Source organism: Oncorhynchus mykiss, chromosome 2 (assembly GCF_057628025.1).
Source record: "Oncorhynchus mykiss isolate SJ-2025 chromosome 2, ASM5762802v1, whole genome shotgun sequence".
NCBI classification, from domain to species: Eukaryota; Metazoa; Chordata; class Actinopteri; order Salmoniformes; family Salmonidae; genus Oncorhynchus; species Oncorhynchus mykiss.
The window spans coordinates 9403261-9428592 of record NC_143023.1 but is presented as its reverse complement, the minus strand read 5'-3'; the positions used below and the strand labels follow the sequence as shown (position 1 = coordinate 9428592).

At 44.5% G+C, this 25332-nt stretch overlaps 1 protein-coding gene across 3 annotated transcripts in view; it reads right to left on the bottom strand.

The window, feature by feature from the left end:
- LOC118936503 (aryl hydrocarbon receptor) overlaps positions 1-24656 on the bottom strand; it is a 36469-nt gene extending 11813 nt beyond the window's left edge. Inside the window, exons 1-5 of one of the 3 annotated variants that reach the window (XM_090187554.1) lie at positions 24096-24656; positions 23495-23679; positions 10265-10356; positions 7362-7451; positions 2594-2708 (exon numbers count right to left, since the gene is read on the bottom strand). In XM_090187554.1, the coding sequence (XP_090043680.1) occupies positions 2594-2708; positions 7362-7451; positions 10265-10356; positions 23495-23679; positions 24096-24133 (520 nt within the window). In that variant the 5' untranslated portion in view covers positions 24134-24656. Of the gene's footprint in view, positions 1-2593; positions 2709-7361; positions 7452-10264; positions 10357-23494; positions 23747-24095 lie in introns of all 3 variants that reach the window. The other 2 variants (XM_090187555.1, XM_090187561.1) reach the window with 2 other exon arrangements.
- Positions 24657-25332: the final 676 nt, after the last annotated feature.

Here is a 25332-nt window from a genome sequence, read left to right as displayed (position 1 = left end):
ACTTCCTAGTAGATACCATGTTTCCCTGTGCTTCACCAGCATACATGGAGCTGCTGGACTTCATGTCATATTAGAACATTAGGTAGCAGACACCCTAGGACTAATATATATAATGAAGGAACCTGCCAACGCAGGGGGAGCTCAATTAATATAAGATCTGGGGCAAGATGGGTTAGATAGTGTGGATTGGAGAGTGATAGCCTATAAGAAACAGACGTGCTGGTACAAATTGCATGTCGGCTGACTGTGTGGTGAAAAACTCATTGCAGCGCAGGTGAAAAATGCAGCTTTACCTGAGACCAGCTGTCCAGTGTCAGGGTGGGGTTGGAGGTTACCTGAGACCAGCTGTCCAGTGTGAGGGTGGGGTTGAAGGTTACCTGAGACCAGCTGTCCAGTGTGAGGGTGGGGTTGAAGGTTACCTGAGACCAGCTGTCCAGTGTGAAGGTGGGGTTGAAGGTTACCTGAGACCAGCTGTCCAGTGTCAGGGATGAGGGTGGGGTTGGAGGTTACCTGAGACCAGCTGTCCAGTGTCAGGGGTGAGAGTGCGGTTGGAGGTTACCTGAGACCAGCTGTCCAGTGTGAAGGTGGGGTTGGAGGTTACCTGAGACCAGCTGTCCAGTGTCAGGGATGAGGGTGGGGTTGGAGGTTACCTGAGACCAGCTGTCCAGTGTCAGGGGTGAGAGTGGGGTTGGAGGTTACCTGAGACCAGCTGTCCAGTGTGAAGGTGGGGTTGGAGGTTACCTGAGACCAGCTGTCCAGTGTCAGGGATGAGGGTGGGGTTGGAGGTTACCTGAGACCAGCTGTCCAGTGTCAGGGGTGAGAGTGGGGTTGGAGGTTACCTGAGACCAGCTGTCCAGTGTGAGGGTGGGGTTGGAGGATAGCTGAGACCAGCTGTCCAGTGTCAGGGATGAGGGTGGGGTTGGAGGTTACCTGAGACCACTGTCCAGTGTCAGGGATGAGGGTGGGGTTGGAGGTTACCTGAGACCAGCTGTCCAGTGTCAGGGGTGAGAGTGGGGTTGGAGGTTACCTGAGACCAGCTGTCCAGTGTCAGGGATGAGGGTGGGGTTGGAGGTTACCTGAGACCAGCTGTCCAGTGTCAGGCGTGAGAGTGGGGTTGGAGGTTACCTGAGACCAGCTGTCCAGTGTCAGGGATGAGAGTGGGGTTGGAGGTTACCTGAGACCAGCTGTCCAGTGTCAGGGATGAGGGTGGGGTTGGAGGTTACCTGAGACCAGCTGTCCAGTGTCAGGGATGAGGGTGGGGTTGGAGGTTACCTGAGACCAGCTGTCCAGTGTCAGGCGTGAGAGTGGGGTTGGAGGTTACCTGAGACCAGCTGTCCAGTGTGAGGGTGGGGTTGAAGGTTACCTGAGACCAGCTGTCCAGTGTGAGGGTGGGGTTGAAGGTTACCTGAGACCAGCTGTCCAGTGTGAAGGTGGGGTTGAAGGTTACCTGAGACCAGCTGTCCAGTGTCAGGGATGAGGGTGGGGTTGGAGGTTACCTGAGACCAGCTGTCCAGTGTCAGGGGGGAGAGTGGGGTTGGAGGTTACCTGAGACCAGCTGTCCAGTGTGAAGGTGGGGTTGGAGGTTACCTGAGACCAGCTGTCCAGTGTCAGGGATGAGGGTGGGGTTGGAGGTTACCTGAGACCAGCTGTCCAGTGTCAGGGGTGAGAGTGGGGTTGGAGGTTACCTGAGACCAGCTGTCCAGTGTGAGGGTGGGGTTGGAGGATAGCTGAGACCAGCTGTCCAGTGTCAGGGATGAGGGTGGGGTTGGAGGTTACCTGAGACCAGCTGTCCAGTGTCAGGGATGAGAGGGGGGTTGGAGGTTACCTGAGACCACTGTCCAGTGTCAGGGATGAGACGGGGGTTGGAGGTTACCTGAGACCACTGTCCAGTGTCAGGGATGAGGGTGGGGTTGGAGGTTACCTGAGACCAGCTGTCCAGTGTCAGGCGTGAGAGTGGGGTTGGAGGTTACCTGAGACCAGCTGTCCAGTGTCAGGCGTGAGAGTGGGGTTGGAGGTTACCTGAGACCAGCTGTCCAGTGTCAGGGATGAAGGTGGGGTTACCTGAGACCAGCTGTCCAGTGTCAGGGATGAGGGTGGGGTTGGAGGTTACCTGAGACCAGCTGTCCAGTGTCAGGGATGAGAGGGGGGTTACCTGAGACCAGCTGTCCAGTGTCAGGGATGAGGGTGGGGTTGGAGGTTACCTGAGACCAGCTGTCCAGTGTCAGGGGTGAGAGTGGGGTTGGAGGTTACCTGAGACCAGCTGTCCAGTGTCAGGGGTGAGAGTGGGGTTGGAGGTTACCTGAGACCAGCTGTCCAGTGTCAGGCGTGAGAGTGGGGTTGGAGGTTACCTGAGACCAGCTGTCCAGTGTCAGGGGTGAGAGTGGGGTTGGAGGTTACCTGAGACCAGCTGTCCAGTGTCAGGGGTGAGAGTGGGGTTGGAGGTTACCTGAGACCAGCTGTCCGGTGTCAGGGGTGAGAGTGGGGTTGGAGGTTACCTGAGACCAGCTGTCCAGTGTCAGGGGTGAGAGTGGGGTTGGAGGTTACCTGAGACCAGCTGTCCAGTGTCAGGGGTGAGAGTGGGGTTGGAGGTTACCTGAGACCAGCTGTCCGGTGTCAGGGGTGTTCAGGGCCCAGTGGAGCTGTCTCTGTAACTCTGCTCGGTCCTCCATATGAATGACGTCATAAACACTCTGATGGACGACGTCTGACTGAGAAGCAAAAACATCCACCATCATCAAAATACAAGTCTAGTAAACTACAAGAAAACAATGCAAACATGGACATTAATGTTGCTAGACAATACAATAAATGTAAATCCCATTGTAAACCTGACACACAAAATGTTTGAAATGATTGAAATATCTTGAAGTAATGTCTGAGGTACAGGGAAAGAAACACTCACTTAATGGGGTTGATTGACCTCTGACCTCTGTTCTCTGTTCTGACTTTCTGGTGAGGCCTGATCACCCTCATTAGAAAGACTAGAGACATTGGTTGAGATTTAAAATGGGCTACGTAAACACTAGAGAATTAGGAAGAGGTTTATAATTTATCAACATTCCTGTGTGCGATTCGGAACACGAGAAGGAGAGAGAGAGAGCGCTGCCCCTGAATGAGGGACACCTTTCTCTAGTCTATTTGACCATTACCTTATGGGATACAATTATTTCCTTGTGGAGTTATCAAGGGTTGTAATTATAATTTAATTTGTATTTAACATGCAGTGTTGTCATTTTTTTTTGCTGCATGAATCATGATGTGAGTCATGTGTCCAAAGGGGGAATTACCAGTCCCCTGGGGCCCTTTGGTAAATTGATTTTATTCACATGACTGCACATTGATTTTTATTCCTCATCTGCACATATCACTCCAGTGTAAATATGCCAAATTGTAATTACTTCGCCACTATTGGCCTATTTATTGTCTTACCTGCCTACTTCATCTGCACACACTGTATACAGATTTTGCTATTGTGTTATTGACTGTACGTTTGTTTATCCCATGTGTAACTGTTTTTGTCGCACTGCTTTGCTTTATCTTGGCCAGGTCGCAGTTGTAAATGAGAACTTGTTCTCAACTGGCCTACCTGGTTAAATAAAGGTGAAAAAAATAAAAATTAATAAGAATATTGGTAGTAGTATTAATTTGTCATACAGTGAGTAATTTGTCTGGATTTTCGGAATCAGATATGCCCTAAACTAAACTGTTGTTCTGGTCGGTCCTCTCTCGAGGTTATGGTGAAGGTGACCACAGATGGTATCTAGATGCATAGAAGGTATAATTAGGCCGAGAACAAAGTGAATCTCACCCCCACTAACCGGCTGAAGTAATGGCAACAATGGCGTTCACTATGGTCCTTCACCACCTGAAACCTGAGTCCGAGCCAGCAACCTGTACACAGCATCCAGTAAAAACTATCAACTGCCTTTTCTCTCATGCAATTTTCTCAGGAGTGCAACATGTGTCCACGTGGAGTGATCATGGAGAGATCCCGTCCAAACTTCTCTCATGCTGCAGGAGTACTGGTAGGAAAATGGACAAGACATAATGGATTGGAAAGAACAGTGGCGGCTCAGGTGAGAGAAATGGGGACATTATCAAGGGCCATCCATTTTGAACATGTGCCATTGGGAGGACAAACGGAAACGCCACAAGAATGAGTGTCGAGGGGGTGGAGTCAACCGTGCCCGTAATTAATTTAGGGTTATCCTAAATTGTTTATTTGGGGTATCAGGTTGATTGTGGAGGTCTGCACACGGCAAATGTATAGTACTTTACACTAGAACTGCATTGAGATAATCTGTCATTACCACAAATGAAGGCTGTGATGAAAAAAAGTTAATGCTAGAAATATAAGATGAATATACTGTGTCAATGTAAATTCTACCTGTATAGGTGTGTGCTGAATTGAGGTTCTTCAAATTTGAGTGAGAGAACCAACGTGAAGCACTAAGGGGGGACTATCATTATAAATGTGTGCTGGATAATTTATCAATAGTTCTAATTATGATTTGGAAAGGCTTCTAGAGACAAAGCTATGCCCAGAAAATGTGATGAGCCACTAGATTGTAGTTTGGGCTAATCTTGCCCTAATCTCATTCATATCAAGGTTGGTGTGAAACTGTTATAACGTGTGCTGTCTCTTCCCTGTGAAATTCAATATGGATGTGCCCTAGACCAAATTCTGGAGATCTCTAGACACATAGATGCTAAAAGAATTGTGTAAATTGGCTCTGCCAAACAGAGAGGCTTTTGACTATCTTTTGGCAGGTAAAGGGGGCACATGTGTAATCATTGATGATGAAAGTTGTACTTTTGTCCCAGATCACTCTTCTAATATGACTGATCTCACCAAATACATTGCCACTGTTGCTAAGAATAATTCCCCACAGAGTGGACGCCTCCAACTTGGTTGGAATCCCTGTTGGGAAGTTGTGGATCCCAAATGACCAAATGGGCTGCATCATATGTTTTTTTTCTTAGTTTTCCTAATTGTGTTATTTAACTTGCTGTGCATGTGTGTGTATTTTATATAAATTCACTCCTGTTAATAGCAGTATAACCTCTATTATGATGATAGTATTACCATACTAATTAGATTGTATAACCCAGAATGAAGGGTTTTAAATGATGAAGTGTCTGGTTTTATGTGTGGATTTCCCTTTAACAGAAGTACAGTACTTTTTGAGAGAAGCTATAATCTAATGCTTACCTTAAAATATAATGATAATCATCAAAGATTGACAGGTAAGAGTGAATGTGATGGAGCATTTTATGTTTGTGCTCTTCTAATAACCAATTTCTGTGTTCATGCTAGTGAATGATTGAACAAATCCTCAATATCAGGATCTACAAATGTGCAATTTGGCAGTTCGCCCCAATATCTCAGTTTCAAAGTCTCAGCCTAGAGAGAAGAAGCCTCATGAGGTATTGTTCGGTCACATGAATGAAGCAAACGTTAATGATTAATTAATTATGAATGATGAATAAGCTAAATCATGCAAATATAACTTGTCAGCAGTATATAAGAGAACTAACGGGACTGTCCCGGAAGAGCTCCTGATCGACATGTGTACTTGATGCATTGAGTTGGTTGGAACCAGTGCTAATAATAACGAATTATTAATTTAAGATTGACTTTGGGTGACCCTGTGTAGAATTTCTACGACAGAGGCATTACAGAAAGTACTTTTACTAGATTAAACTATGGAAACTCCATACATAACATTGTTGAATGCAAGAACTACAAGCATAGTAATCAAATGTGCTTCAATAACTATTTATTTTGAATGAGGATGAGAATTAAGAATCTATAGCCTACTTTTTATCACAGTCAGAACTAACACTGACATATGAGGTGTGCCACAAATGCACTGGCTGGCTAGGCTACCTAGACCTTTTCATTCTAAATGATTGACTGAAAGTGATGACAAACTATCAACAAAGTGATGACATATAAGGTGTGAATAACTTTTTAATTACAGGTGCACACTAGATGAAGCACCCTGCATAAAGCAAGCTGAGACATATTTGTTCTATGGTCCAATTGCAGTTGGTCTCTGTGTTTCCCTCAGAATCAGCCTGAACAAGAATTGTTCCACTGCACCAGAGTACAGAGAGGAATGAAATACACCTTCACATTTCAAATTCATTCCATGTTTGCTTCATGCATTATTTCATCCTGTCAAATAAAAGGGAATGTTGTACATGCACTCTGGTTTATTTTTACAGTAGTAAATGTTGTACATGCACTCTGTTTTATCTTTACAGTAGTAATTGTTACATTAGACATTCTAGGCTGACTTGATGAAAGAGGATTAATCTCTCTTTTGGTTTTCCTGGTCATACTTGCTGTAGTCTGATCTTGGTAATCTATTAATGTTTAGGGTAGTTCATGTTCATGCAAAATTAGGAGGCAGGGAGGAAACTTGCCAGAACTGAACATGGGTAGTACAGTAGTAGTTAGCTAGCTAGATAGTAGGGCAATGTGAATCTTACATGCATTATAAGTAAATCGAAGACATCCAAGAAGGAAAATTAATAACTTTAGTGGGTTAAGGAAATGTTCAGCCTATAATTAATGAATTAGTTAAATTTGAAATAAAACATACATTTGATTAGCTGGCAGATTTTGATTTGATAGCCAGCAAGCTAAACTTATTAGCTGTCTGTGTTTCTATGGGCTGAACAATGCTAGCTAACGTTAGTTGCTGCTTGCTAGCTAGCTACAAGATCGTAACGTTTAACAAGTTGCAGTTCTCTATATGTCACTCATTTTAGTGTAGAAGGGTTTTAATAACGTTTGGAAAATGTGTGTGATGTTTTATGCACCCTATTCATCATGTTAGCGGCAAACGATGTCCAAACTACGAAGGTTTGTGCAAGCTACAGTGTGTTTTTGCTTATCCCGGAAGGGCTGGCTGGAAGCTGAAGGTGGTCCTATGTAAAAAATAACAGATCATGATTCATTCAATTTGAATGAGGGATGGGGATATCCAACCCTTCACTATTGATGCTTCGTGCCGACACATCAAAGCAGCCATTCCAGTCTCAGAAAGACTCTGGTGTCAACCAGACTACATTTATAGAAAGCTAAAAAGAGGCCCTTTACCTGGTGAAAGCCCAGTTGTAGAGAGGTTAAAGAGCCTTTACCTGGTGAAAGCCCAGTTGTAGAGAGGTTAAAAGAGCCTTTACCTGGTGAAAGCCCAGTTGTAGAGAGGTTAAAGAGCCTTTACTTGGTGAAAGCCCTGTTGTAGAGAGGTTAAAAGAGCCTTTACCTGGTGAAAGCCCAGTTGTAGAGAGGTTAAAAGAGCCTTTACCTGGTGAAAGCCCTGTTGTAGAGAGGTTAAAAGAGCCTTTACCTGGTGAAAGCCCAGGTAGTCCTGGATGGTGGAGGATGCATAGAAGATTGTGCCACCAGCCGTGACGACCAGAACAAAGCCATTCAACACCTGAGAGGAGAGTGGAATAGAACGGATTAGTATATCGTTATACACTGAACAAAAATATAAACGCAACATGTAAAGTGATGATCCTATGTTTCATGAGCTGAAATAAAATCATCCCTGTTAGTGAGCATTTCTCCTGTGCCAAGATAATCCATCCACCTGACAAGTGTGGCATATCAAAAGCAGATTAAACAGCATCATTACACAGGTGCACCTTCTGCTGGGGACAATAAAAGTCCACTTTAAAAAGGTGCAGTTTTGTCACACAACACAATGCCACAGATGTATCAAGTTGAGGGAGCGTGTAATTGGCATGCTGACTGCAGGAATGTCCACTTGAGCTGTTGCCAGATCATTGAATGTTAATTTCTCTACCATAAGCTGCCTGCAACGTCGTTTTAGAGAATTTGGCAGTAAGTCCCACCCACTTGGACGATCCCAGGCCCACCCACAGCTCCACCCCTGTCCAGTCATGTGAAATCCATAGATTAGGGCCTAATGAATGGATTTCAGTTGACCGATTTCCTTATATGAACTGTAACTCAGTAAAATCTTTGAAATTGTTGCCTTTATATGTGTTTAGTATACATGTTTACACACATCTAGACTACATGTGGTCATATGAAGTAGGCCTACAGCTATAAACAGCAAACAGCAAAATGTCAAAGGAACTGAAAGGCCTATAGAGTTTTGTATGTGTCCCAAATGGCACCCTATTCCCTATGTATTGCAATACATTTGGTCAAAAAGTATGACTCAATAATCCCTGCTTTCTGGGAATGTTCTAAAGACTAAAGTTATGGGCGGAGTTAGAATGTTGTCTGTCAGAAGAATAACAATGTAAATGTATTTTAATATGCCTGTCTGTCATGGCATATGAGGGTGCAGTGAGAACCCATGGGTTCTCACACTGCACCCTCACCATTCATCTGGAAAAAAACATGCTTAAAAGCAGGAAAATCAACCAATCCTCTGTTGTTAACACAATGGAAAGGTCAAATTCTTTATTATCTAAATGTTGAAAGTGTGTGGGCGACTCAGAGAAACAAAATGGTGCAGTTTGAGGCCACGTGGCGGAGAGTGATGCGGGCGCTGGAGATGGGGGTGTGTGGGTCTGTCTCGGCAGGTGTGTTATAGTCCATGTTTGTGTGATGTTGTCGTTTGTATGGGTATGTTTTGTATTTTTTTTTTAAATAAAATCAACATTTAAAAATATTGTTTTAAGGAATAGGGTGCATTTGGTCAAAAGTAGTGCACTATACAGGTTCCATTTGGGAAGCAGGCATTGTGTTTGTATCTACCCTATTCCATGTAGAGTCAGTTCAAAGATCAGACAGTTCAAGGATCAGACACGCAACAGTATATGATTAACTCTGGAATTATTTGGACAGGAAAAGCTAACATGCCACATGACCCTGCATGGTGTGGTTCAACTGCAGTTCATCTCAACTTAAATCAATAACTTTCCAATGTAAAAGATCAGGTCCGTACTGTTAATGTAAGCTTACTCATTAAGATCTAAAAAAAAAAGGACAAACTGATCCTAGATCAGCACTCCTACTCTGAGACGACAAAAATATGAGCTGCTTTTAATATCGGTTTGTCCTTTGTTGTGTTTTATTAGGGTATGTATTGGCTGGTGCAATCAAATGTACCCTGTGTGGGATTAATAAAGTACTTACCTTATGAATACAGGCCCTGGAGTGCTATGGTAACAGACAGGGTGGCTACTGAATAGACCCCCACTAACCTGTAGTAACAGACAGGGTGGCTACTGAATAGACCCCCACTAACCTGTAGTAACAGACAGGGTGGCTACTGAATAGACCCCCACTAACCTGTAGTAACAGACAGGGTGGCTACTGAATAGACCCCCACTAACCTGTAGTAACAGACAGGGTGGCTACTGAATAGACCCCACTAACCTGTAGTAACAGACAGGGTGGCTACTGAATAGACCCCACTAACCTGTAGTAACAGACAGGGTGGCTACTGAATAGACCCCACTAACCTGTAGTAACAGACAGGGTGGCTACTGAATAGACCCCACTAACCTGTAGTAACAGACAGGGTGGCTACTGAATAGACCCCACTAACCTGTAGTAACAGAGAGGGTGGCTACTGAATAGACCCCACTAACCTGTAGTAACAGAGAGGGTGGCTACTGAATAGACCCCACTAACCTGTAGTAACAGAGAGGGTGGCTACTGAATAGACCCCACTAACCTGTAGTAACAGACAGGGTGGCTACTGAATAGACCCCACTAACCTGTAGTAACAGACAGGGTGGCTACTGAATAGACCCCCACTAACCTGTAGTAACAGACAGGGTGGCTACTGAATAGACCCCACTAACCTGTAGTAACAGACAGGGTGGCTACTGAATAGACCCCACTAACCTGTAGTAACAGACAGGGTGGCTACTGAATAGACCCCACTAACCTGTAGTAACAGACAGGGTGGCTACTGAATAGACCCCACTAACCTGTAGTAACACAGGGTGGCTACTGAATAGACCCCACTAACCTGTAGTAACACAGGGTGGCTACTGAATAGACCCCACTAACCTGTAGTAACAGACAGGGTGGCTACTGAATAGACCCCCACTAACCTGTAGTAACAGACAGGATGGCTACTGAATAGACCCCACTAACCTGTAGTAACAGACAGGGTGGCTACTGAATAGACCCCACTAACCTGTAGTAACAGACAGGGTGGCTACTGAATAGACCCCCACTAACCTGTAGTAACAGACAGGGTGGATCCTGAATAGACCCCACTAACCTGTAGTAACAGACAGGGTGGATCCCACTAACCTGTAGTAAGAGCTCTCCCTCTGGAACGTGAAGTTCTTTCTTCTTCAGAACATTACTCTCTGGGCGCTGGGAGGCTGTGGATTGTAGGGTCACTGCAACACAATACAATAAAATCAAGATTAAGGTTGTTGTCCCATAGAGGATTTCCATCACACACTGAAGGAATGCAGAGGAACCAGTTACAGCGCATCACTACAGACAGAGACCCATTCACAATAATGTGAGATAGACCTAATGTGCACACCGCTAATGGTACTAGTTGTTCCTGTGGAAGAGAATTTGATGGGCATTTTAAATCAACCAAAAATGTTATTCTATTTGTGTGTACTGTGGTAGCCATATAGGCTAGGCAACGGCAAATCATCTTCAGATAGATGGTGCAGTGAGATGCCTTATGTTTCAGTGTGATTAAGAGAACAGACCCTAACTGTGCTGGTCGGGCCCTATAGCCTAGCTACAGTAGGAGAGTTGTGCCAGTAGAACGTGGATAGGGAACTCAAAGTCCTCAGGGGCCAGAGTGGTGTCACACTTTCTCCCCGTCTAGCAAACACAGCTGATTAAACTAATTACATTTTAAACTGATGATCATGATTAGTTTATTATTGGAGTCAGGTGTGTTAGCTAAGGCTGGAGTAAACGTGTGACACCAATCAGGCCCCCGAGGACTTGCCCATCCCCGCAGCAGAATAACTCAGGAAGTCTGCAACCACAATTATTTCCCCCCCTTTATTCATACAGGTAAGTCATTTAAGAATGTTTTCTTACTTACAATGACGACCTGTCCACAATCTTGATTGTATTCTCATACGATGGGCAAAATAATCCCCCTCCACCTCTGGTTCACATCAACCTACACCCATCCCCTTCTCAGAGCCGAGTCAACACTTCTCACTCATCTAAACAAGTACAGTGCCTTGCGAAAGTATTCGCCCCCCTTGAACTTTGCGACCTTTTGCCACATTTCAGGCTTCAAACATAAAGATATAAAACTGTATTTTGTTGTGAAGAATCAACAACAAGTGGGACACAATCATGAAGTGGAACGACATTTATTGGATATTTCAAACTTTTTTAACAAATCAAAAACTGAAAAATTGGGCGTGCAAAATTATTCAGCCCCTTTACTTTCAGTGCAGCAAACTCTCTCCAGAAGTTCAGTGAGGATCTCTGAATGATCCAATGTTGACCTAAATGACTAATGATGATAAATACAATCCACCTGTGTGTAATCAAGTCTCCGTATAAATGCACCTGCACTGTGATAGTCTCAGAGGTCCGTTAAAAGCGCAGAGAGCATCATGAAGAACAAGGAACACACCAGGCAGGTCCGAGATACTGTTGTGAAGAAGTTTAAAGCCGGATTTGGATACAAAAAGATTTCCCAAGCTTTTCCCAAGACTTCTCAAACATGGCAGAAAGCTAAAACAATATGATGAAAAATTCACCTTATTAATTCAGCCACTTAGATTAAGTAGCAAGTTAAACTTCGGGGTCACGTTTACACAGAATTTTGAAAACTCTTTAGAAAGATCTTCCCGCGTTCTGTAAATGCAGATGTAAAATGGATCTTATTGTAATTTCTGCTCTGCGTTAGACTCATTTCGTGCTTCAGTTGCACTTCTCCACTCAGATGAGAATTCAGGAATGGGCATTCTATCAGCAGACAGCACTCTGACTGATGTGTAGCTACTGTTCTCCATCATTCTGGGGCGGCAGGGTAGCCTAGTGGTTAAGAGCGTTGGACTAGTAACCGGAAGGTTGCAAGTTCAAACCCCCGAGCTGACAAAGTACAAATCTGTCGTTCTTCCCCTGAACAGGCAGTTAACCCACTGTTCCTAGGCTGTCATTGAAAATAAGAATTTGTTCTTAACTGACTTGCCTAGTTAAATAAAGGTACAAATTCTATCAGCAGACAGCTGACTGACTGACTTGCCTAGTTAAATAAAGGTAAAAATTCTATCAGCAGACAGCACTCTGACTGATGTGTAGCTACTGTTCTCCATCATTCTATCAGCAGACAGACTGATGTGTAGCTACTTTTTTTCCACTTTTAAAATGCCAAACATGAGGAAATTTAGCTTGCTTTATGTGAAATATTAGAAATATGCATAGGCTATGCATAGTTTTCGCAAAAAACACCTTGCTTTTTCATTGTAAGCTCATGTACTTGGTTGCATTTCTGCTGCCATCTGATGAAAATGAATGTGTTGCACTAATGTTTTTCCTGTGAAGGAAAGCTTGTACGTCCCTGATCACTATTGACTTTCAATATAAAACAGGTTCATGTCAACACACAGCTGGACTCACCTGCTCCCGTTTTCTCCTGTTGTGCTATTTCCAAACAAACACGTGACTGTCTCAACTGTTCTGGGGAACTACGGTAAGCTTCATAATGTGACTGTCTCAACTGTTCTGGGGAACTACGGTGAGCTTCATAATGTGACTGTCTCAACTGTTCTGGGGAATTACGGTGAGCTTCATAATGTGACTGTCTCAACTGTTCTGGGGAACTACAGTGAGCTTCATAATGTGACTGTCTCAACTGTTCTGGGGAACTACGGTGAGCTTCATAATGTGACTGTCTCAACTGTTCTGGGGAACTACGATGAGCTTCATAATGTGACTGTCTCAACTGTTCTGGGGAACTACAGTGAGCTTCATAATGTGACTGTCTCAACTGTTCTGGGGAACTACGGTGAGCTTCATAATGTGACTGTCTCAACTGTTCTGGGGAACTACGATGAGCTTCATAATGTGACTGGCTCAACTGTTCTGGGGAACTACGGTGAGCTTCATAATGTGACTGTCTCAACTGTTCTGGGGAACTACGGTGAGCTTCATAATGTGACTGTCTCAACTGTTCTGGGGAACTACGATGAGCTTCATAATGTGACTGGCTCAACTGTTCTGGGGAACTACGGTGAGCTTCATAATGTGACTGGCTCAACTGTTCTGGGGAACTACGGTGAGCTTCATAATGTACAATAATGTGACAGGCTCAACTGTTCTGGGGAACTACGGTGAGCTTCATAATGTGACTGTCTCAACTGTTCTGGGGAACTACGGTGAGCTTCATAATGTACAATAATGTGACAGGCTCAACTGTTCTGGGGAACTACGGTGAGCTTCATAATGTGACAGGCTCAACTGTTCTGGGGAACTACGGTGAGCTTCATAATGTGACAGGCTCAACTGTTCTGGGGAACTACAGTGAGCTTCATAATGTGACTGTCTCAACTGTTCTGGGGAACTACGGTGAGCTTCATAATGTGACTGTCTCAACTGTTCTGGGGAACTACGGTGAGCTTCATAATGTGACTGGCTCAACTGTTCTGGGGAACTACAGTGAGCTTCATAATGTACAATAATATGACAGGATCAACTGTTCTGGGGAACTACGGTGAGCTTCATAATGTAACAGGCTCAACTGTTCTGGGGAACTACGGTGAGCTTCATAATGTGACAGGCTCAACTGTTCTGGGGAACTACGGTGAGCTTCATAATGTGACAGGCTCAACTGTTCTGGGGAACTACGGTGAGCTTCATAATGTGACTGGCTCAACTGTTCTGGGGAACTACGGTGAGCTTCATAATGTGACAGGCTCAACTGTTCTGGGGAACTACGGTGAGCTTCATAATGTGACAGTCTCAACTGTTCTGGGGAACTACGGTGAGCTTCATAATGTGACTGTCTCAACTGTTCTGGGGAACTACGGTGAGCTTCATAATGTGACAGGCTCAACTGTTCTGGGGAACTACGGTGAGCTTCATAATGTGACAGGCTCAACTGTTCTGGGGAACTACGGTGAGCTTCATAATGTGACTGACTCAACTGTTCTGGGGAACTACAGTGAGCTTCATAATGTACAATAATGTGACAGGCTCAACTGTTCTGGGGAACTACGGTGAGCTTCATAATGTGACTGTCTCAACTGTTCTGGGGAACTACGGTGAGCTTCATAATGTGACAGGCTCAACTGTTCTGGGGAACTACAGTGAGCTTCATAATGTGACAGGCTCAACTGTTCTGGGGAACTACGGTGAGCTTCATAATGTGACAGTCTCAACTGTTCTGGGGAACTACGGTAAGCGTCATAATGTACAATAATGTGACAGGTGAAATGAAGAACACAATCTGCTTCATCTCCTAAGGTATTGCACACGTTGACTGCAGGCATTTAATAAAAAACATTTGCTACAAATATTAAAATGTATTGAAACACTTCAAATAAATAGTTTAATCTGTATTGGCGATATAGAAAAAGCATCCCGTGGCTATTTCCAAATACCCCGTATACAGCACCTAAAGACTCTCAGACCATGGGAAACAAGATTCTCTGGTCTGATGAAACCAAGATTGAAATCTCTGGCCTGAATGCCAAGCGTCACGTTTGGAGGAAACCTGGCACCATCCCTACGGTGAAACATGGTGGTGGCAGCATCATGCTGTGGGGATGTTTTTCAGTGGCAGACTAGTCAGGATCGAGGGAAAGATGAACGGAGCAAAGTATAGAGAGATCCTTGATGAAAACCTGCTCCAGAGCACTCAGGACCTCAGACTAGGGCGAAGCTGTACCTTCCAACAGGACAATGACCCTAAGCACACAGTCAAGACAACGCAGGAGTGGCTTTGGGACACGTCTCTGAATGTCCTTGAGTGGCACAGCCAGAGTCCGGACTTGAACACGATCAAACATCTCTGAAAAGACTTGAAAATAGCTGTGCAGCGACGCTACCCATCCAACCTGACAGAGCTTGAGAGAATCTATAGAGAAGAATGGGTGAAACTCCCCAAATATCGGTGTGCCAATCTTGTAGTGTCAAGAAGACTAGAGGCTGCCAAAGTTGCTTCAACAAAGTACAAAGGTCTGAATAATTATGTAAATGTGATATTTCAGTTTGTTTTTAACAGCCGAGTGGAGGTCCAAACAGCCGAGTGGAGGTCCAAACAGCCGAGTGGGGGTCCAAACAGCCGAGTGGGGGTCCAAACAGCCGAGTGGGGGTCCAAACAGCCGAGTGGGGGTCCAAACAGCCGAGTGGGGGTCCAAACAGCCGAGTGCGGGTCCCGAGGATGGATACTCGAACCGGGACGATACCAGTATCGCAATATTCGTTAGTATCATGGCAAGGAAACAAAACAAAGCCTTAATGTTGGAAACAAACATCATTATGTTGTCATCCAGAGTGACATGTATCTATTTTCCAAGCTATAGCCACAATACTTTACATACAGCAGGTTTTAAAAGGACCAAAGAGTTTACTTCGAGTTTTCATTTTTGCCATGGAAAAAAATACTGCAATACGGGTATCGTCACAGCCCTACTTTCTTAGAGTCCAAACAGCCTAGTCTGCATCCCAAACAGCACCTTTTACCCTATATAGTTCACTACTTTTGACCCGAATAGGGTGCCATTTGAGATGCAAACATAATGTCTTGCAAGGGGGAGGATGTGGTCACAGGTTTCCCTTGGCAGATCCCTCAGAACCCTTTAATAATGTATGTGGTTAATGTTATATAAATATTCATACACATAGCTCATATAAACAAAGACATTCCGTCGTAAGAACACATACACCCAGCCATAAGACTGACCCCCTCTTCCTTATATAAACACACATCTCATCTCCCTCTAACTGGCCGGTCCCAAGAGCAAAGCACTTTTGCTGTGCACCAATGGGGCCCGCTCTGGCTAGAGCAAGGCCCGCCTCCAACCCTCCGACCAGTCAAGAAGACCGAAACGACAAGACTCCACCTACTTTATTCTATGTATAAAAATGTATGTAACCATTGTATAGGCCTCTTTTTCACCTGGCTCCTTGCCGAGTTATGTGAACTAGGTCCGTGCACGTAAAACTGCGGGACAAGATATCTCTGACTCATTAAAACTGTCTTTCGTTACAACTGAAATCCACTCTGTCCAGCGTCCGTGATTTGGTCTCAACTCTCCAGTATTTGAACACTAACAGAATTGGTAGCAGAGTTTGGTTGTTCTTGAATTCGATCTATTATAAGTTAGTGTGAGAGGACGAGACTGATCACGGCTAAAAAATCAGACGGAAGAGTGACTTCCCCAGCCATTCATCTTGCCTCAGGAAATCTGATCGGAGCGCTCTATATAAAGGTGAGCAGAGCCCGTTATATCGAAATCTGCATATTGTATTATAGCCTAAACCAAATTTTGATCAGAAAGTACTGGGCGTGAGTATGAATCGGTGCCCAAATTTTTTACATAAGAACCTAAGACATTGATTAAAGATATCTTGTTTTGAAAAAAAAAAATATATATATATATTCTTATTAATGGGCCTATACTCAGTTATTTTAATAGGAATGTGTGAATTGTGATTGACCAATGTGTTAAATTCCTCCAGGGACCCTATTTGTTCTGAAATCTGCATAGAAAACTGTCCTAATTATATATGTATTGGGTTGTGTATAGAGGTGACGTTAAATAGTGGCTGTGTTTTAACACGTAATGGACACAATTATGGATGTTGGAAATTCAATGAGAATTTCATACGAATGAATGAATTATAGATGAACCGAATCTGCAAGTAAGGTCTTGTGGAGGTGTGGTTATAGATGAACCGAATCTGCAAGTAAGGTCTTGTGGAGGTGTGGTTATAGATTAACCGAATCTGCAAGTAAGGTCTTGTGGAGGTGTGGTTATAGATTAACCGAATCTGCAAGTAAAAATGTCCTATTTTTGATACGTTCTATACTATCGAATATAGTCTTGTGGAGGTGGGGTTATAGTTGAATTATGGATGAACCGGATCTGCAAGTAAAATCTCCTGTTGATACACATAACATCGAATAGGTCTTGTGGAGGTGTGGTTGGATTGAATGAATCTGCATGAAAAATGCCCTATTAAAAAAGCTGTGTATTATTTAATAGGTTTTGTAAGAGGTGTAGTCGAGTAGATACAGGATATGTAAGTTTGGCGTTCCACAAGACAGAGATCGGGAATGAGGTGGCTATTGCACATCAAACAATAAACATAATATGAACCAGTTGACATTCCATGATTTGGAGATGGGGGAAATTAAATTGAAAGAAACGTTTGTCGCGGAGTAGGTTGGGATACGTAACTGGGCTATTATGCACACAAAGCCACCTTAGTATCGAATGGCCGTGCAATTTTGATTGACAGCAGCCGGCCCGGAATACTGATTTTCGTTTTTTTCATTCCTGTTGATATTGCCTAAAGTTTAAAATTATTCTGACAATTGCTATAGAATCGCTGGAATTTACTGATATAAGTTCATAAAGGAACTTACTGAATTGTTTCTAGAAAGTATTTAAATAAGCCGCCGAGCTTAGTACAGACTTTGTTTGACAGACGCTAAAAGCTACACACTGATTTTTGGGTTTTTCTATTCTATCCATATTTCCTAAAGATATATAATTATTCTGACAATTGCTATAGAATCGCTCGAATTTACTGATATAAGTTCATAAAGGAATTTACTGAATTGTTTACAGAAAGTATTTAAATAATTCACTGAACAACTCTTAGTTGTCTAGACATTCTATCTATATTTCCTAAAGAGCTAGAATTACTCTGAAAATTGTTATAGAACCGTATATATTCACTGATATATTGTTCCAAAAGGAAATCGCAGAATCATTTATAGAAAATACCTAAACGAATCGCTGAACAAATTCAAATAAAATACCGGTGAAATACACACGTGGCGGGCGTCACATACTGATAACCCCCTTTGTCTCGACCAGGGACAGGCTAAGCATACAACGATAGAAATAAACACCACATAGTAAGGATTGAATATACCTAAATAACGCATTATACACATTATCAGACTAACTAGATAAAATGTCTGCAGCTACCACGCCCAAACTAAAATTCAATGAATATTTAGATCAGAGTATGATTGATAGAGCGGGAGGTAAAAAACAGTATGGGAAAGTGGAGAAAGTGTGGAAAGGATTACGGATAAGATGGACACAAGCAGGTTATTTTAGCGGAGGGCCACCTACAGGGGGGAAACTCAAAGATATGCAGACAGAATTAGAGGACGCAGTAGAGCATGCAAAAGCGAGTGAGGCGGAGAGAAACAAGATACACAGGTTCAAAAAAGTAGGTACAAGAGAGAGAGAGAGAGCAGAGGGGGAGCTCAAGATAGGTACATGGGCCATACAGGAGAGTAGGAGGGTGCTGCCCAAAAACACACCAGACATGATGGGCGTGGCTATTGTGGCGTCGGGGGATGTTAAAGCTCCGCCTGAGAACTTGCCCACGGCTCCCCCTGTGGCCGTTTCTCCCTCACTATATCCACAATTGACAATGGAGGCAGTTCAGCCCCAGCCATACTCAAAGGGACAAAATCACCGGAGCCCGTCACACAACCCATTCCTGCCCAGGGCACCTCCCACAATACAGGCTCCAGTTCTGAGAATAGACCAAGGGGAGTTAAAAGGGGAAATTACCCTGGGGATAACGGCTGGCCATATGGTATGTGAACAGTTCGAAACTGGGATTCCAGGAGCAGGAGACCTCCCCCAGGAACGGAGGCCGCAATGCTCCTCTGTGAACTCTCTCACCTCTGAAACCAGAGGACACCTACAAACAAGATTAGATTCAAACCACTTCTATCAGACGGATAGGGAGGACTGTCATCAGAACATGGATATCGAAAACGAAGAAGAAATTGACATGGTGCTCACCCCAGCTCCGATGGGAGCTCCAAACGTGACTAAGATGCAGGAGCTGCTGAAATCATCAATAGCTCGAGCTAAGGAACTCAGGGAGCTAATAGCTAACCAAGATAACAACAGAGAGGGAGCCTACCGTGTGGAAGACATAATGAGAGGAACAGTAACCAAAGTTACCGAATCAATGGGGTCCGAAACACTCCGTCGATCCTCCAGAATTGCTGATAGAAGAGAGCGAGAGCAGGAGATGGCAGGACAGTACCCCCTGCGACCGACACCAGGTGATGCACACACTGTGGAGTACCAGCCCTGGAAAATGACTGATTTAACAACACTGATGGGACAGATGCCTAGCCTACATGGAGGAGCTTCAGCGTGGCTACATCAACTGCAGACACTTACGTCAGGCCTGCAACTCTGCCTAGGAGACATGAAAGCACTTCTAGCAAGAGCCACCGACCACGGAACCATGGAGGCCCTCATGACAGCAGCTGACCTTGGATGGCGGGCCCCAACACTGCCCATAGACCACTTCCGTACCAGATTATGGGAAGTTCTACGGAGAGCATACCCTACAGAAAGAAACCATGCCACCTTATCCTCCTTCACAATCAACCCAGGTGAGCAACCTGCAGCATACCTGGACAGGGCTAAGACCACATGGAGATCGGTCCACGAAGAACCATTCGATCACACTGATACCACACTCAGCATGTGGAAGGAAATGGTGGTCAACGGGTGTCCTGGAGATGTTAAAACCAAACTCAGAGGAACGGTAGGGTTGATTGCACTTCCTCTGACCCAATTCAATACGCATGTGCACCACCATGTGACCCAGCACAACAAGGAAAGAGGGGGTGCTGAGAGCCAGGTGCAGTCCCTCCAGGTACAACTCCTGAAACTCCAATTGAAGGAAGCACAACAAGGAGAAAAACCTAAGAAACAGATGGTGGCGGAAGAAACGAAGGAGCCGGGAACCAAAACAGACATCTCCCAAATAGTGGCCCAGACTGTCGCTCAGATGATCCAACAGCAGGCAGCCTCACTCACGGCCACTAGGGGGGCCCAACCACCCCAATACCCTCCCCCACAGCAGTATATCCTGCAACAACAACACCCAGTATGGGCTCGACGGGGTCCCTACACTGGACAACACAGAGGGGGAAACTACCAGTGTTTTAACTGCGGAATTACCGGTCATTTTGCTAGAGATTGCATGAAACCACTCTCCCCGCAGCAACAGCAATGGAGAGCAAGAGGAAGTGGGGGAAACCCACCTCTGCAACATCAGCAACCAGGACCCACACCCATGCATCAGCAACAGCCAGCATACAACCACCCAGAATCTAGCCACATGCAGCAGGAGCAGCAAGATTACAACCAACCCTCCCACTTCAACACCTGATCACCCAGTAAGAATGATGAGGATGCCACTCCTGCCGATGACCACACTGTCTGAAGCCCAAGAAGTGTACTGGGTAAAATGCCTACCCACAGGGCCTGCCACCCCTCACATCCAGTTTAAGTTCAACCAACTGAAAGCTCAAATCTACACGCTGCACCCATATAAGACTCCCCAAGCTGAGATCCATTGCACACTCAATGCAACAGAAACTGATGACTGCCTCTACACTGCAGATTGGGACGAAGACATGATGCACCTGACCCCACCTATCAGGTGTTGTACCATTGGGTGTGGCCCAGAGGGGGTGGCAGCACCGGTCATCCTACGATCAAGGAACCTCCATGCACCCCTGGCCTGGACGGCTGAAGCATCAACAGCCATAGCACTCCTGAAAACAGATCTATCAGCGGCAGCAGCTCTGACTGCACCTGACTACAAGAACAAGTTCCATTTGGATGTTTCTGAAAGGGAGGGATTTACCTCATCCGTCCTATTCCAGAAACAAGAGGGGGAGAGAAGGGTCTTGATGTACTACTCTTCAAACTTGACCACATTGAGGTAGGACAGTCAACATGCTCCAGATACGTTGCTGCAGTAGCAAAAGCTATTGAAAAAACAGCTCACCTCGTGATGTCACCCTTCAATCAGCCATCATCCCTCAACCAGCATCGGCCAAATTAGCTGAAATCATCGGATTGACGCAGGTCCTCATCAGAGGAAAAGGAAAGACTGAATATCTATACAGACTCAGCCCATGCCCATGAAGCAGGCCACACTGATGGACCCAGAACTTTTATGAGAAACACATGGCCCCACACACGGAGGCAAACTAAAGACCCTCCAAAAAGGCCTCGCACATCTGGTGGCACCCTCACATAAAAAATATGACTGACTTATTTATGACGCTGATTTATTTTGTGACGAATGCAATGGTTGTGACAGACACAACCCAAAGACACCATATCAAACACCAATGGGCTCATACGTAATACCTAATGCATGTTTTCAGGATATTAGTATAGACTACACCGACATGGGCCCCGAAAATTTATCTAAAGGCAAACTCTATCTCCTAGTCATAGTAGATAGGTTCTCCAAATGGGTAGAGGCAATAATAACAAAAGGGGAGGATGCTAGGTCAGTCTTTAAGTGGCTACAAACCAAACTAATACCCAGGTATGGCATCCCAAGACAAATCAAATTTGACAAATGGCTTACATTTAACAAACACCTGAGACAGGTGGAAGAAAGATTTGGCATAACCCACAGATTTGGATCTGTGTACAGGCCCCAATCCCAAAATCTGGTGGAACGTCAAACCAAAAGCAAAAGCTAAGATAGCTAAAGTATGTGCCTCATGGGATAATGACTGGTAGAGTCATGCATGGTCCACCAAGGGAGGGAGGTCATATGCCCGCCCTTGATGTACAACAAATTGTAATGTCTAATTATGTGAAAAAACTGACGGTTCTCGCTGCAGCACTCTCTACCCAGGTTCACAAGGTCCAGGAGGGGGAGCTGCCGGGGGACACGCCACTACTGAAGGTAAAGGTTGGTGACGGGGTGAGGGTTACAGTCCACAAGAGAAAGTGGCTGGAACCCAGGTGGACTGGACCGTACGAAGTGAAGGAGGTTACTTCACACTCAGTCCAGGTCAAAGGTAAATCAGGCACACCTTGGCACCGCCTTACACATTGCACCCCAGCCCCAATTCCTTCTAGAACACTGACTGAAGTCAGAGCTGATTTGAGCGGCCTAAATTCGACTCCAAATGAAGACACTCCTTCCTCAGGTGATGCGGCATCAAACTCCGCCTCCCCTGAGAAGGGAACCTCGCCCAGTTAGAGGGAAATTTCTCCCTCTCTGGGTGAGGCTGGGGATATCTGGTCCCTTATTTGTGATATTCCTACTGATATTTGGAGTAACCCTAGGACTTTCACATGGTTAATTGAACAACTATTTCACCCTGCCACATCACACACACCAACCCCTACACATGTCCCTAACTCCTTTCCTGATATCACTCCCTCCAATCACTCCCGTCCCAAACGTAGCACTACACCTACAGACCCACCATGCAAACCAGACAAGGTTAGGAGCACCACCTTATGTATACCCACGATTGCAACCGCCACCTTTCTGCTATAGTTTTCACGTCTAATAGACGTGAAGAGGGGGATTTGTTATATAAATATTCATACACATAGCTCATATAAACAAAGACATTCCGTCGTAAGAACACATACACCCAGCCATAAGACTGACCCCCTCTTCCTTATATAAACACACATCTCATCTCCCTCTAACTGGCCGGTCCCAAGAGCAAAGCACTTTTGCTGTGCACCAATGGGGCCCGCTCTGGCTAGAGCAAGGCCCGCCTCCAACCCTCCGACCAGTCAAGAAGACCGAAACGTCAAGACTCCACCTACTTTATTCTATGTATAAAAATGTATGTAACCATTGTATAGGCCTCTTTTTCACCTGGCTCCTTGCCGAGTTATGTGAACTAGGTCCGTGCACGTAAAACTGCGGGACAAGATATCTCTGACTCATTAAAACTGTCTTTCGTTACAACTGAAATCCACTCTGTCCAGCGTCCGTGATTTGGTCTCAACTCTCCAGTATTTGAACACTAACATTAATGCTAAAAAACTATCTATTGTTGCAGCACTTCCGCTAAGACAGATCACAAGATTACACATTTATATGTTACTTTCCACAGGATTTCACACACCCTGATGGCATCCTGTTATTTCAGAGAGTCCTCCCTTTCTTGAGAGAGAGAGCGACAAGCGAGAGAGAGCGAGAGATCTAGCCACTGCCTTCCAGACACCTCAGTAGTTGATAGTGACTGATATAGTTGATCAGGGCAGCAGGTAGCCTAGTGGTTAGAGCGTTGGGCCAGCTGCTAGATCGAATCCCTGAGCTGACAAGGTAAAAATATGTGGTTCTGCCCCTGAAAAAGGCAGTTAACCCACTGTTCCTAGGCCGTCATCATAAATAAGAATTTGTTCTTAACTGACTTGCCTAGTTAAATAAAAGTTTTAAAAATTAAAATAAGTCAGACAGTCAGATCCATAGCGATAATATCTTTACATAATCCAACCCTAAATATGGACAATAGGGTGTGTTATGATCATGCCTTACCATTGAAGAAGCTCTTGGCACGCAGGTAGCTGACACAAAGCCTGAGGATGGTCAGTTTGTCCAGCTTGGAGATGACATCCTGGGGGTAAGGAAGCAGACTGGCCAGCCTGTCCAACTCCCCATTCAGGCGTTCCCGGTGCCTCTTGGAAGGGTTTGATTTGGCTCCTTCTGGAGGTGGCTTCACACTACGAGGAGGAGAATGTCTGCCATCAATGTCTCATATGATGATATTCCTCGGTCTTGTTATGTAGCCTAAATGGTAGATACTGTATGTTTACGAAAGTGTGAATGAATGCAACTCATGGAGTCCGCAGAAAGAAATATCATAAAGAAGTATCATTGTCCAAGGTTGAAACATGCTTCTTTCTGTACCTCATTCAGACCTCATACAAATCAGACTAGGGAGTGTCAGTCAACCCTATTCCATGAACATAATAACAGTACTACAATTGAACTGTCACTCACAAGACATCCTAATTCTGTACACTGATGTGGTATACTTAACATGCACTAGACTAGTAGTGACATAAACGTTGTCTACAACCCCTAACTAGCTGGCTATGCTGTTGTAGCGGCGATCAGTTAGCTAACGTGACTGTACCTTCTCTGGGGCTTTTTCCTCTTGCGACTTGCATACATGTTGGTGCTATTTTTTCCAATGTGTACTATGGAATGCCAAGCGCACTAGAAAGACAACTAGCTAGCTGACAGGACAGGGTACGCAGTCAAATCCCTGCTTCTGCTAGGCTAGCTAAATAACATGCATCATGTTAGCTAGCTGACAATCAAACCAAAACATGGTCAGTAAGATGCATTTTCATGCATACTACAAAACGATATAGCTAGTTAAATGCATACCTGCATTATTAAGCGAAAAGAAAGAGATGTTTGCTACATATATTAACAACCTAATTTAGCTAGAGAAAGTGGAAAAGTTCAAAGAAGAGAAAGATGATAAATTGCCAACACTGAGCCGTTGCGAGCTTCCTTGCCAAACGCGGATGGACTATAAATCAAATCGGAATATATTCCCCGAACATTAGCCACGCGAGAATTTCATAGCTACAACAAACGTCATGCAAACTGCCGAAATTGGACATTTGTGGTCATTTCTTTCACACCCCCTTTAGCTCCACCCACCGGGGACGCACACGCTTATCCCAGCCAATCGCAAAGTGACTACCATTGCGTTGTTTACACCCTTCGGTCTAGACGAGATGGATGGGAAGTCTTAAAAACCAATTGAAAGTTCATTACTGTAGCTACTGCAATTGTAGAACACATGGGAGAGGCAGGGTTCAATAATTCAGGTAGATTTAATATAATGCTTTGTATGAGGTCCCGTGTGGGTCAATTGGTAGAGCATGGTGTTTGCAACCCCAGGGTTGTGGGTTCGAGTCCCATGCACTCACTACTGTACATTTCTTTGCATAAGAGCTTCTGCTAAATTATGTAAATGTATTTATCCTTATAGCAACTCTTAGATTTTAAAAACAGCCTACTGTATTTTTGGGTCAGCAAAGCAAAATAGGTCCTAGTTTGTGAACATACTGCAGACCTCACCAGTTAAATGAAGAGCATTATTAGGAAGAAGTGTATATACAGAAGCAGTCTTGGTGGAGAATGGTGATCTCTAATTCAGGGTAAATTACTTGGGAATTACTGTATTCAAGTGACTTGTTATTTCAGGCTCTGATAGCAAAGCTCTTTATCTCCTAATCTGACACATTACTTGGAATGCCGTTTACATTTTACATTTGCTTTGAATCAAAGGGATGAGGGATTTTTCCATCTCAGATTCATCATAAAGTGATGTGTGCCTCCCGAAATGTCAACAT